The sequence below is a fragment of the Hippichthys cyanospilos genome, chromosome 20 (assembly GCF_059441005.1).
Source record: "Hippichthys cyanospilos isolate Australia breed blue-spotted pipefish chromosome 20, RoL_Hcya_1.0, whole genome shotgun sequence".
Taxonomy (NCBI): domain Eukaryota; kingdom Metazoa; phylum Chordata; class Actinopteri; order Syngnathiformes; family Syngnathidae; genus Hippichthys; species Hippichthys cyanospilos.
Window position 1 is genome coordinate 14,088,366 of NC_142388.1, and position 14,724 is coordinate 14,103,089.

At 39.5% G+C, this 14,724-nt stretch overlaps 1 protein-coding gene across 4 annotated transcripts; it reads right to left on the reverse strand.

Moving 5' to 3' along the window:
- Positions 1–1,184: 1,184 nt before the first annotated feature.
- On the reverse strand, positions 1,185–14,426 carry nus1 (NUS1 dehydrodolichyl diphosphate synthase subunit). Of its 4 annotated transcripts, none has more exons than XM_088403266.1 (6): positions 14,284–14,426; positions 13,814–14,148; positions 9,599–9,730; positions 6,210–6,362; positions 3,363–3,462; positions 1,185–1,917 (listed from the first exon to the last, which is right to left on the reverse strand). In XM_088403266.1, the coding sequence occupies exons 2-6, from the start codon at positions 14,082–14,084 to the stop codon at positions 1,827–1,829; spliced, it is 747 nt and encodes a 248-aa protein (XP_088259392.1). In that variant the 5' UTR covers positions 14,085–14,148; positions 14,284–14,426; the 3' UTR covers positions 1,185–1,826. The 4 variants fall into 4 exon arrangements, with proteins under 4 accessions (XP_088259392.1, XP_088259391.1, XP_088259390.1 ...); XM_088403265.1 differs by having other exon boundaries at positions 13,814–14,190; positions 14,284–14,343; XM_088403264.1 differs by having other exon boundaries at positions 1,185–1,668; positions 1,783–1,917; positions 13,814–14,339.
- Between the last annotated feature and the right edge of the window lie 298 nt (positions 14,427–14,724).

Consider the following 14,724-nt stretch of genomic DNA (forward strand, 5'->3'; position numbering starts at 1 on the left):
AATTCAGGCTGCCCCTTGTCTTCAATTCTGTTAATTTTTTGGGGGGGGCAAACTTTCTAGGTGCAGCCGAAGCGTTGAAGAGGTCCAGTTTGGGGGTCTCAGCATTTCATCTCCGCTATTTGCGGATGATGTGATGCTGTTGGCCTCCTCACCTCGAGACCTCCAACTCTCACTGGAGCAGTTCACAGCAGAGTGTTAAGCGGCTGGGATGAAGATCAGCACCTCCAAATCTGAGACCATGGTCCTCAGTCGGAAAAGTGTGGTGTGCCTTCTCCGGGTGGAGGATGAGGTGCTGTCCCATGTGGAGGAGTTTAAGTATCTTGGGGTCTTGTTCACGAGTGAGGGTAGGAGAGACTGGGAGATCGACAGACAGATCGATGCAGCGTCTGCTGTGGTGGAGAAAGAGCTGCGCCGAAAGGCAAAGCTCTCGATTTACCAGTCCATCTACATTCCTGCCTCATGACCTATGGTCACAAGCTGTGGGTTGTGACTGTAAGAACAAGATCCTGGATAGAACCGGCCGGAATGAGTTTCCTCTGCAGGATGTCTAGGCTCTCTCTTAAAAATAGGGTGAGAAGCTCGGTCACCCGGGAATGACTCCACCGCTCTTCCGCGTCGAGAGGAGCCAGTTGAGGTGGTTCGGGCATCTGGTTAGGATGCCTCCCTGGTGAGGTGTTCCGCTCATGTCCCACCGGTAGGAGGCCCCAGGGACGACCCAGGACATGCTGGAGAGACTATGTCTCTCGGGTGGCCTGGGAACACCTAGGCTGGGGAGAGGGAAGTCTGGGCTACCCTGCTCAAGCTGCTGCCCCCGTGACCCAACCCTGGATAGCTAATGGATGGCACAGATCAAATGTTGATCAGTTGACCATTGTGTTTTGTCGTTAACGCACGACCAATTAGGGTTGCCCCAAATTTTGTTCTGTATCAAAATGTTTCAGTTTCAGCTTTTTTTTTTTAAGTGCATTACAAATAAAATGTAGTTCATCAGCTGAGACGTGTTAACAAGAAAGCCATGTTTGTGTTTACTACACACTATTACATGAATGTTGCAAAATTTTAAAATAATTTTGATGACATCTGAATTACTCTCTCAAGGTGTATTCATATATGTCATTACGCTCAATTGGTCCCAAATCAACAGCTTATGAATATTACAGGGAATACCACAGAAAACAATGACAACCAGTGCATTTCTTTATTTCAGAGGTCTGGTGAGTGAAGGTGGAGCTTTAAGTCCAAATTATGTGTAAAACCATACTTTGACACGATGACTTAAAGCTGGAACACACACACAAAGCCACATGAACTTGTTTAATTTACACAATGAATCAGTCTGTCCCTTAGGCCACTTCCTCTCATGTTTTGAATCTTATTGAAAGAATTCTGTCTAAAATTAAGCTAGATTTCAGCAGAGTGGCACAAAGGCTGGTTTCATGTTTTTTGTTGCTGAGTGAAGTCCACAGTGACAAACAGCAGCTGTACACTGAATGCCAGTAGTGAGACAAAGAAAGGACAGTCTTCTCATCATGTTGGTATGTGTTACGGAGGGCTATTTTCCAGAGGCTTGAAGAACATGCTGCAGAGGCCCTGGAATTTCACTTGATTGTAGTATGAAGAGCTGGTGGCAGGAAGTGAGCGATCGCCTCTGACTCCTGGCTTTGTTCACTGATTCAGCGATCCAGGAGAAGCCCCATGTGAGGGGACAGAGAAGGTTCAAGTCACGACCGAGGCATAAAGGGTAATACAGTCTTAATCGAGCCTCGGCTTGAATGCGTGAACCTATGAACTTGTCTTCTGTTATGAACTTGAGATGGGCCCCTACGTCACTGGCCTAGGCGTTGTTGACATTCGCCGTAACGCTGCAGAGCACCCCACAAGTCCTCATAAGAGATGTTTCTGTGCGATTGCAAAGAGCTGATAAAAAAAAAAACATACTTACTATACAGAAAAACATATGCACAAACAGTTCACTAGTATCTTCAATAAAATATGCAATTATTTAGGCATTTACCCAAATACTATACATATATACAATTTGTCAATTGGCTTTACATATTGTACAGCAATTTTATGTGTGAATTAAATGTAATTATTATGGACTGAGGACCAAAGTAACCATAAGCATATTTAATGAACTGAAGTGAACCAGTTTGCCCAAGGTCTAGCCCAGGGGTAAGCAACCTGTGGCTCCAGAGACGCAAGCGTTTGGGAATATAAATAATGCTTGATTTGGATCGACTACGTAGACGGCCTAACAAGCCATGCATTAGAATTGCAGTCAATGACGATTGGGCAATAGGGCGACAAATATAGTACATGTTTGGTACAACGGGACACAAAACGAGACTCAAGACAGCAGACAGCGTGTGAACAAGTATGGGCTCAAATGTTCGTTCAGTCTGCTTGTTCTTTCCTTGAAACCAAGAAGGTAGCAACCTTTATTACCACAAAACACAGTAAGTACTAAAAGATAGAGAACATAAACAGGAACTACAGCACGGCCTTCCAGATTTCAAAATAAGATAACATAGGTAAGTAAACAATCCAAACTGGAGCACTCGCCGAATTCTTAACACAGAATAAATCTCATCTTTAATACTCGTTTGTGAACACGGATGGATTCAGACGTTGGTTCAATTTGCTTGCTTCTTTTAAGGAAAGTAATATAACAAAAGCTGCTGTAAGCAACTCCTTTGGCTGCTAACACCCAAATGATTCTGTCCGCTTCCACAGTATTACGTTTAATGACTAAACATGGAGGGTCAAGTCACATAATTACCCCTGGGCCCTCTTCAATTTGCCTGACTTTTGTCTACCAGTGCCTTAAGATTGCAAGTGAAAGAGTTTTAGCCTCCTAGCAAAATTTTGGGTCCCATGCTCACTTTTGGGATCCAAGAATTGCACACTAAATTTTGGACCATATTTGGAAGCCCTCATCTTTTGTATAAAATACAAACCTGCAAATTGCTACACCTATATGAATTTTGACTCCCATCAAAATCTGCAATGACTATACTATATGGGTGTAATATTTTTTAAGATAATATCCCTTTATAAGTGGATTTTCAATTATTATTTTTTTACATTTTGCTGGGTGTATTACCTTGAAAATGTTTTGTTGGTGGACAATATGACTACACTTGCAACATTTGTGTGCAATTGACAGATCCTCAAAGTGGGTGTGGCACCAAAATTTTCAGGGCATAACTCGAAAACCGTTGGGAGCTGGGAGGCTCAAATTGCAGATTTCTTAAATTTGATATTCAAAGGCAGTTCTAAGTGGCCACATTGAAGAGTATCCCAGAGGATTTGTGTAGATTGACATTGTTTGGATATGTGAGCTATATGTAAATTCCTACATGAACTCAGTGAGTCTGATGTGCCAGGGGAGGAATCCCAGAGTACTGTCGACAGGACCAAATTTCACAACCAGCTCTGGATCTGGAATGTTCTTTGACTCTGGAAAGACAACACATAGCGCCTGTAATACCAATTTCTGGTTATGTTATTCCAAAAATATAAAAAATACACTAATCAGTAGGCACGGGCCGATAACCAGATGGGCAATAGATCTCAGGTTTAAAAGTCCCGGATATTTGAAACCGTCCAAATCTGTCAAAACAGGTGTGAGTTTTTTTCCATCTCACGTTGTCTGCTTTAACTGGCTGATGTACTGTGCAGCTCTCACTGTGTATTATACATGAGTCCTTTGCTGCTGCAGCAGCCAATCACATTATCCAATTCCTGCTTCGTGGGCTTTAATATCAATTTTGCTCCTGCGGCTAACTACCACAGGTAACGTGGCTAACTTATGCCACTTTCAGAGCCTTTTATATGCTCTTTTATATGCTTGAGTGCAGACTACCAAACAATGTCGGCTGTCTCTGAAGTTTTCAACTTTCCAAAAAGAGTAGATGAAGTTGCGAGTAAGCTACAAGTTAGCAATGTGCAAGCGACCCAGCGAGAGCTAGCGTGTTTGTGTTGTCAACATAAAACAACAGAATCCACATTGTACTATTGATTGATACACATTGTAGTTGAATGACTGATTTTTTTCAAATATTGTTGTTCAGTTGATTTATGGTTACTTTATCCTAAGTACCCATATTTGAGTTTAAATTGGAAGTGTTCAATCAGAAAGAATTAATGTACACGTTTATTGGTGAGCAAAGGCCATTTTGCTTGTTGAATGTTTCTTTTTTTTTTTTTTTTTTTTACATTTAATTACATGTTTATTTTAATTAAGCCTTTTAAATATTTGTTGCAGTACCAAATGCTGTGTTATACATTTTGTTTGAAAATACAACTTTTTATAATGTGGAAACATTGTAATTTGATAACAAAGATTTTAAAATCACATTTTAGAGCTGTAATTTCTATACAAGGACTCAGTGACATTTTTGCTCAAAGTTATCATACTGTCAGAATTTGATTATCGTCCCGTGCCTACTTAACATTTAGGAATATACAAACCTCAGTTCCAATGAACTTGGGATGTTGTGTAAAATGGAAATAAAAATAACACACATATAGTGTAGGTTGAAGAAGATCATAAATAATTGTAATTTATTTACTAACATTTTACAGAATGTCTCAACTTCATTGGAATTAGGGTTGTATTTTCGATACTGCTTGTCCATTTACACCAATGGATACTTTAGACTCTTCAAGTAAAAATTAGCATTTTTTGGGATGCAAAAAAAGAGGAGTACCAGGCAAAACCCCACACAACCATGTACAGAACATACAAACTATTTCACCATGCCTTATATGGTGTAGAGACTAATCCAAAGGCCTTTTTAGCCACTCAGGTGTTTGCGGAATGGGAGATGTTTTTTACGTGCTGTGGTTGAATGATGAGTAAATGATGACCTCGGATCCAGGATGATTGTTTACGATGTTTCCAGTTTATTTACTATTTCTACTGTTTCCATAATACTTGAGGCTGGGGTGAATACTGATGAGTACCGTACATATCTATGTGAAGCGGAGTGGAACGCTGCAAAATGAAGGGCATTACTTGTAGTTTCGAGCATCCAGAGCGTTTTGCGATGCCGTGAGCGTGAGCATTTGCGCTTGCGTTGTGTGGCGGTAAAAACTGTATAAATTTATCGTCACCCATCACTGTTTCCCACACACCTATCCTTAAATATGCTCCTAATCACTTCCTCAAAACCTACCCTGCCAGACTATACTGCCACCCAGTGACCATTTACGCAATAATCAGATAATAAACAATGGCTCCTACACAGGGGTCTGACGGTGGAAATAGTCTGCTTGTCTACTTAAGTAATGACAGCTAATTTCTTGACATGTGGGGGTTATAGTGTTTTGTTTTTCTTGAAATTGGCTGTTCTTGTTGCAAATCTTTCTGTTAAAGGCAGGTTTTGGAAAAAAAGTAATGACTGGACTGGGTAAGGGGATGAGCCTGAAATATAATTGCCCTTGAGAGAAGAAGAAAAACCAAAACAAGGTTAACAACATGGCAAAAATATGGGGGTGTTACTAATATTAACTTTTAATGAAGTCAGATATCAAGTTGGATAACCCTGATAATCAGTTGTGCACCTAAATTGGCATACACAAAGGGTATGATTCTCAAATTATGATTACAACGATATACATCACCTTTAACCACTAGTCGGAGGGTATGTGTAAACACTTGTATATCTACACAACATGATTTTGAATGCAAATTAATCTGATGTGTATAGCAATCAACTACTGAATTGATTTGAGCCTCTGAACTGGAGCAACAACTGAGTTATTGGTTGTTTTCAGTCCCTTAAGCAGTGCATGCTGCACAATGAATTATTTATGCCTTGCAAGCTTCAAGGCAGTGGCACCAAAACCACGGAGTGGCACTAAATGCATTGAAATTGTATTTGTGATGTGATGACATTAGATGGTGAATAATAAATAAATTAATAAATGTTTTACAATTTTATAGGCTTTTTTCTGAGATTGAAACTGTCGCTAATGAATATGCACTGCTACACAGGCTAGATGCCAGCTAACACGCAGGTGTTAATTTACAAAGACATAAAACAAACTTTGGACATTTGATGAGTACAGTTGAGAAATAACTGTCTATCCCTGCTACAAGTGCTTCCATCAGAAAGCTTGTTCGTGTGGGCTATGGCATTGTCACAGGGAAGGTGGCATGCTAAATACATGCCTTGTCACTAAAATGAATTACAGATTACCTCTGAGCAGTGAGTCTAACATTGAAACGGTAATGTCTTTAGAACTCTTCTCTTTGTTTTCCACAGAGCGACAGAGTTTCTGAGCGGCCTCAACAATACTCTGCTTCCCATCTTCTGGTGACAGCACCTTCACTGTGGGCTTGCATGACAACACTGAAACACATAAAATCACATTTTTCACTTGAAAGAACAAACAAAAAATATCCAAACTGATATCTTTAAGATTTTCTGGTGCATTCTAATATGCAAGTGAATTTAGTGTTTGAATTTCTTTCAATTCTTTGACAATGAATACAATAAAGTCACATGGAATGCCATCACCATTTGCCAAAATTACACTGACCCATGTTGCAGACACAAAAATACTGTACATAGAAGTGGTGATAGACAGATTGCTGGCTGAGCCAATTCGCGGTTTAATATTTTTTTAATTTAACATTGACAAATATTGACATCTGCCATAAAATAAATAAAATAATCAAATGGACAGTAAGACATTAATTTAATGCTGGATTAATCCAAAGAACTATTTAAACTTTCACAAAATTTGGAAGAGGCTGATGAACGTTAAAAGGCTCCTGGGAACACTGTAGTTCATAGGTGTCGAACTCCAGTCCTCGAGGGCTGGCAGCCTGCATGTTTTCAGGTTTTCTTTCCCCAACACACCTGATTCAAATGATTAGCTCATTAGCAAGCTCTGCAGGAGCTTCAAAATGATCCCAATCATCTGAATCAGGTGTTTTTGAGGGAAAAGGTTTGAAAACATGCAGGATATCGGCCCCCGAGGACTGGAGTTCGACACCTGTGCTGTAGTTCATCGGTCCCCAACCTTTTTATCACCATCAACTGGTCAACGCAATACAGCCTACATAATTTTGATATTACTTTCTGACCCTTATAACATTTACCCTTATAACATTTAAATTCTCTCTCTTGCTCTCTTTCTCTCTCTCTCTTTCTCTCAACTCCTTCACCAACTGCATTAGAATTGCAGTCAAGGAAGTAAGAGGAGCTTGGGATGCAGGTTATATATGGAGTAAGATCGCTGCCAAAAAGATGTATGCGTGTTTAACCATACATATTACGACTTTAAGTTGTGTTGAGTATTAATTGTCTTCGTACAAGTAATTGTATTGAATTTATGAAATGAAAAGTTACGAGTGCAACGCATTCCGAGTACAACACTTATTTGCATAACAATGACTTCACGACAAAACTTCAAGTTTTTGCATGAATCTGTCCTGTGGATTCCTATCTTTGGATTCATAAATCTGGTCCCTTGAGTTTGAGTTGAATATGCAAATTAGGATGACTTGACATTAGGGCTGCATGATTAATCAAATTTTAATCATGACCACGATATTGGCTGCCACAATGAATTAAGATATATGATAATGATAGATAGATGATAATCGGCGATATTGACATTAAAAAACTGCCAAATGTCAAATCAAACAATTTTAGTCATCCTACCACCAGGGGCAAACGCAAGGTTAAGACGACATTAAGCTTCAGAAATAGCAAGCGAGCAAATCCTGCGTCTGCAGCTTTTTTTTGTTTGACGCGACTCCACGTGTCAAAATAACGTCTTTTCTGCAACCACGCCACTGTGTGCGGTGTTAATGCTGGCCAGATGTTACGCAATGCATACCTTCTGGAACTATTGCTTTCTGGTGGTCGCTGGTGAATACCGGTGAGCAAGTACACAGGCTTGGAAGAATTTTGATCGTTTGAATCTACTAGCTGGCGAGATTCCACGCGTCTTCTTTCACGCGTCAAGAGTGGACGCGATGACTATGCTGAAGTTGGTTTCACTGGCGCGCTCCAGAGATAACAGTTTTCAATTCCACCTTAAAAGTCTTCAGATGACAATGTCTACCACATGTTTGCATGCCAAAAGGCTCTGCTTTTTTCAACCCCTAGTATACCGTACTATCTGTCAATTGAGACCCATTTTGGAAAATCCGATTGGCAAAAATTCAAATAAATTGGGTTTGAAATTACCAAAAAGGATTTTTTGACTGCTATGGCCCTAACTCATTCAAGTGAGTCTGATACTTTTGTACAGTTTTTTTTTTCCTTGCAGAAAAAAGGCTGTTGTAGGTGTTCTTACACGCAGCAAGTTTTTGCCACAATTATTATTTACTTTATTTTGGTTTATTATTATTTTTAAGTATCAAGCCTTGTATATACAGTGTATACTGCGTGTTTAATAAAAGTGCAATAAATAGGCATGTTTGACCAAACAATGAATAATCGTGATTAATAATCGTGATAGCAATATTGACCAAAATAATCGTGATTATTATTTTGGCCACAATCGTGCAACCCTACATGACGTCAAGTTACCAGACAAAATATGTCGATCTGCGGGTCCTACGGAAAGCAGAAAATGGCAGAATTAAATGGTAAATAGGAGCTTTGGGTGCATAGAAAGGGCGGCCAAGGGCGGGGACCTTGGCAGACCAAGCCCAGGCTACAGAAGCTAGCTCTTGGGACATGGAATGTCACCCATCAGGCAGGAAGGAGCCCGTGTGGCTGAGGAGGCTGAGAAGTCCCAACTAGATATAGTCACACTCGCCTCCACACACAGCTTGGGCTCTGGTACCAGTCCGTTCAGACTCCCTGGTAAGTTCTGTTCAGGGGTTGTCACAATGTGACAGTCAGAGGGGGACCCATGATACAGGGAAGCAGGGCATGTTAAACTATGGATTGTTTAATAAAAGATGGAGAAAAACAAGCAAGGACAAAAAAAAAAAATGGCATAAAAAGTAACAACCAAGGAAAAAGAAATCAACTCATTATCAGAGAAATGCTTGAAACAGGCTCATAGGAAAAAAACAATGCTTTCACGACAACAATAGACAATAACGCAACACTCTATGAAAGGAAACTGGAGACTAAATATACTAACAATAAACAAGACAACACAAAACAGTTGGACAGGAAACAATTGGCAGAGGAAAGTGATTGGTCAATACACGGGTGACAGACACAGGTAAACACTCGCCTCGTTCATTTAATGTGCGTGTTATGGGGATTTTTATTAACAAAGTTTGTCTTTTGTGCCTGTTGAAATTTCAAAACTACTGACAGAGCCATGAGAAAATAATGCTTTATTCTTCCTACCCAATCATATATTTGTTAGGTTTTCAGTAGGTTCAATTAGGTGCACTAGACTATGTGCGGTCGTTTTCACTTTTTTATTAAACATTTGATCAGTTCGGCTCTCGGCTTGTAGTTCATTTTTTTCACTTGGCCTGCTGTCCATTTGACTTTGACACCCCTGCTCTAGACTATGTAATAGTAGATTTGTGTATATCATTACATCATGGCCTAAAACCATTAGGCCCAATGAGCAGAACTACTGATGTGCAGGGAGTCCTTACCATTATTATGTTGTTTGCCGATGGAATCACTCAGGAACTCCACATTGTATTTGGATCGCTCTGAACCAAGCAGATGCTGTTGTTGTTTTAAAATCACCTCAAGCAAATGGGAGTTGTTCTTCCTAAAAAAACCTGGCAAAATAAATAAAAAAACAAAAATGGTAAAAAGGGGACTACAACACAGACAGCGATACAAAATACTGTACTGGCGATCGTATAATTCTCATTCAAAATGTTTCATTGTCGTGTTTGTGGAAGATCTTAAATGTGCACAATCCAAAATATTGTATAATCACATGGTATACGACTCCACAGCAATATCAGCAGCATAAACAGTATCATTGACATTTGGAGAAGTAGGGATTAGGGATGGATCCAGTCTCGGCCAGTATGTCTGTCGAAACCGACATTTAATTAATAAATCAATTTACAATTGTGTTAACTTAAGGGAAATATTTCTTTTGAATTTTCAGTTACAGTATATACAACTATAGACAATTCTGCTAATTTGGGGAACACTGCACCTTTTGATTCGCTTGCTAGCTAGAGATATGTTTATATGAGATCAGAGAAATATTAATATTTGTGCTTTCTGAAATTTTGGTGAACATGATTGTAGTAAATTGTAGGGAGCTATTTACTTTTTTCAGTTTCCATTTTAGGTAAAACACGTTGACTCTGGAAACATTAACTTTTTTACTGACAAAGCAGTAGAAAGATTAATGTAATTCTCCAAATATAAGACGCACCCTTAATTTGGGGTCAAATTAATTTTTTTCTTTGTTACCATGAATAAGACCAACACTTTGGCAACAAAGTCAAAACTACAGCAAAACAGAATAAATATCATCGTTTGTAAATTCTTCATATTTTCTTGTCTTCATATCCGTAAGTTGTATATTTATTGCGTGTTAAGTGATTCTGATTCCCCGTGTTGAGAGTGGTCAGTGAACGCCTCGCCAGTGTCACTATTTGCACTCGAAGAAGCTGTTTTCCCTTTTCCTTTCCTCGAGGTTATTTGACCATAAATACCCCAAGTTGCGCAGCACCCGTGTTTCACCAAGTTTCTGATTGTGTGTAGCATATGCCAACAGACCGCAATTGATACACGAGTCAAATGGAATACCTTTCCGTGTTCTTTAATCTGGCTGCTCTAAAAACCACATCATCCTTCTCACTATGTATGTAATATCAACAAGGGCCAGAGGCAGCACCAAAAAAACAAAGATCAAGCACAATTGTATGAACTGGAATTATGCTACGCGCACATTGAACTTGAAAATTCGCGTCGCTACACTCATTTGCAGGGCTTTCTGTCGCTGTTGTACTTTTTGTCCACTTTTTTTGTCGCGCGAGGAGAGGGGAGGGGAGTGGAGCGAGCTTGCTGTGCCCTTTACGGTAGATCTGGAAAGAAGAGCATTGCTGAGAACTTTCACTTTTCTGGGATGAGACAAAGCCACTGTTTTCACCAGCACCTTTCTTCTTCTTTTTTTTTTTTTTTTTTACACTGCGTGTCCCTCGCTTTGTGGCAATACTCGCCTGCCAAAAAAATAAAAGTTTCAATGTCGCAATCAAGTGGCCGAGACCGTGCTAAATGTTGTGCTGACAATGCTGCACTATCGTTAGCTTAGCACAGTAACTACAGTTCAACAGCTGTTAAGTGAAGCAAACGCTGCAATTACCAGTTGTCCCAAATTCTCCCTTCCGCCTTTCTACAAGCCAGGTGAGTGCCCTTGCTTGGCTCTGTTTTGTATTGAAAGCTCAGCTGGCCGTGTTGGATCGCTCCCGGTGACCGCAAAGCGGCCGCAATGATTCATTCCTGCTCCCTGCGTAAGCCGTTGAATGTTCCCAAAGTTGATTGGCTGTCGCGACACGAAACTTGAAAAAAGTAAAAAAAAATGTAACCACGCAAAAGGCAAAATTTCGCTTCGTGACCGCACATGGCCATTCGCGTTGTTCTATTCGCGTCCATCGCGTCGCCCGACGCGCATTCGCGTCCAGTCGCACGAACTCCATTGACTACAATACATTGACTCCGCTTTTTTGCCACGTTCGCCTTCGGCGTGCATGTAGCGTTAAACTAAATCATCTCCAAAACATTATTTTGGGTGCAGCCCACGCGGCCCGGTACCAGTTGATCCACGGACCGGTCCCGGGACCGGGACCACTGCTATAAACGGTAGGTTTATAGGACCCTCCCATACTTTTTGCCTTCATTAAAACAAACAAAAAAAAGTGTGTCTTAACTGGGGAATTACGTTTTTGTTGTTGTTGTTGTTTTTTTTATATTAATGCCAACAATTTTCGTTTTACTGTAAATAAATACCAGCTCCAAATACAGTTATAAATAATTAGTATCTGCCTTGAAAAAAAGAAATACATTGGTCCATCTCTTCGAGTAAGATGGTTAAGATTTGTTCTAAAATTTGTTGTCAGTAATATCGGCAAGTTGATGGTGTTACATCACTTTAACTTATTGAGATAAACATGAGGCAAACTGTGCTTGTTTCAAAATTGTTGTCACCATTTGAAATGTCATAATAATTTTGAAGTGTTGACAACAAAACCCCTCATAAAAGTCACTACAAGGAAATATTTTTTTTTGGGGGGGAAGGAGGGGACGATTTATGAAAGTTTTTTGTTTGTCCCCCCCCCAGACAAAAAGGCTCCTCCAGAACAAATCATTCATCTGATTGAAATGGGCATTCGAACCAAAATCGGCATTTTGACAAGACTGTTATGAAGCCTGGAGGACTTAACCCCATGGCTTGACACATTTTCTTACACATCATTCTCAGTATTTTAGGCTTTATTTAAGGCAGTGGTTCTCAAATTGGGGTACGAGTACCCCTGAGGGTATTTGAAGGAACTCCAGGGGGTCCTCAAGATTTTAAATAAAACAAACATGCAAAAATCATTTAAAAATACTTATTGAATTAATTAAATGTTTCAGGAAAATATGAGTTCATGAAACAAATTTTATGTTCAGTCGGTTATTCAATTTCATTATTTTAAAAGCCCAGATTCTTAGTTCTCACCCATACTAGAATCGTTTGACCCAACTTGTCACATGCCACCTTTAGTTACCTGTCAAGTCATTGATTTATATTTGTCAACAGATTTATACTAAGATCCCCCAAAACATTTTGTGGACAAAAATCTATTTATAATCTATATTTTTTTGTTTTTGAGAACAGGTCTGACACTTTGTTACCAGTAATTATTTTTTTCTGGTTAAATACTTTGAAATTAAGGTAATGACCTATTTTTGTGAACAAATCTCTACTGCGATCCCAAAACAGGAAACTTTAAGTTGAATATTTTTCTGTGGCAAAATAATTATTTATTTATAATTACTTTTGAGAACAGGTCTAACACTTTATGTTGATTATTTTTGTTGGACAAATATTTATTAATAATTATTTGCTTTTGATAACAGCTCTCTTCCAAAAGAGTACACTTTATATTATTTTTTGGTGGACAAATACAAATGAAATTTGAAAGGATTTAAAATTTAATAAATCAGAAACTGATGGCATGTTAAGTCTTTTTTTTTTTTAACCCAAAACTGCTTTGCACTGGTTAAGGGGTACGAATACAAATGAAATTTGAAAGGTTCTAAAATTTAATAAATCAGACACTGATGGCATGTTAAGTCTTTTTTTTTTAACCCCAAAAATCTTTGCACTGGATGAGGGGTACTTGGCTGAAAAAATATTTCACAAGGGGTACATTACTGTAAAAAAGTTGAAAAACAGTGATTACATGATCTTCTCCAGTTTAGTACTACTCAGGTCAACATTTGGTTGCCTTGTACTGTAGGTAATGACAAAGGCGAGCTACCCACCTATCTAAGTTTTGTGCCATGTCCAACTTTGACATGTCACCATCTAGGTGAAATTTCAGCTCCCTAGAGACTTCTTTCAACGTCTTCATTATGCCAATTTTTTTTATGTAAAGTCAATGAATTGGACTAAATACTGCACAGTGGTTAAGACTGGCCTAATAAACCCCAGTAATGCAAAACTTTTTTTTTTTTTTTTAAAGGGAAAAAAAATCCCAAGTGGTGAAAACGGTTTCTGGTGGAAATTAAACTCAGTGCAAGCAATCGGCCAGCCGAAAATAGCCACATATCACATGAGTAGATGTATTGCAGAGACCGTTCTATAGCTACAGTAATGCCAGTTCGTTGAGTTAGACAGAGCATATATTTACCGTAATTATCATAGATGCTGACATAGGATATACCAAGAGCCATACACCATACCACCAGGTTGGCAATGTCCGTGTAGCTGGGTTCCTCTTCTGCTACTAACAGGCCTATGTGGCTCGGCAACTTTTCCAGAGACCTGCTGTCAGTCAGCCAACGGTGTCGGCGACTAAGAGCACGATTTCCAGTTCCCGCAGGGCTGTCAGCGTCGGGTTTGAATTTCCTCCGGTGCTCCGGGAAGCCAGCTAAGGCCACTGGGAGAAGCAATGTGGCCATCGCTCCCTCCCACAACCGCCCCTTCCAGTTCCGAAGTCGGCCACGGAGCCAGGAGACCAATGCTCTGTTGATGTGAAGCAGGAACAGCAAGGGGCGCCACATTAAGCTGTAGAACAGCGCCATAAATGTCATTGGCTAATTTTAAAATTGGAAGGAATATTATAATTGCAGTACAAGACTAAGTCTCTGAACTAATTGCCTGTCAAATCCCTGCCGATGTCACCCGTCTGCCGCCATCTTTGCCTTCCTCCGAACAGCCCCTGACCTCTGAACCCTCGGCATGTTACACGTAACTTGCTGATTGGTTGAGAGAGATGTCGTCACCACTGAACTGGGTTTCGCGTGAAAAACGCTTCATTTTTTTTTCATTCCTTTCGGTTTGTATTTTTTTATGAATACGTATTAACCAATATATTGGTACAATACTTACAAATACAGATACTTTGGCTTCAGTCAACATTTTAAAAACATGCATACATACAAAGTTGATTGAATATCCCCGAAGTCAACCAAAAATCTATAACCCTATTATATAACCATATTTACCATCCTAACTTAAAAAAAATGGAAAAAAAGCGTATTTTACACTCGAACTTTCGAACTTCCCATGGTTTTTGCTTGGCTTCTGGTGCTCTACAGA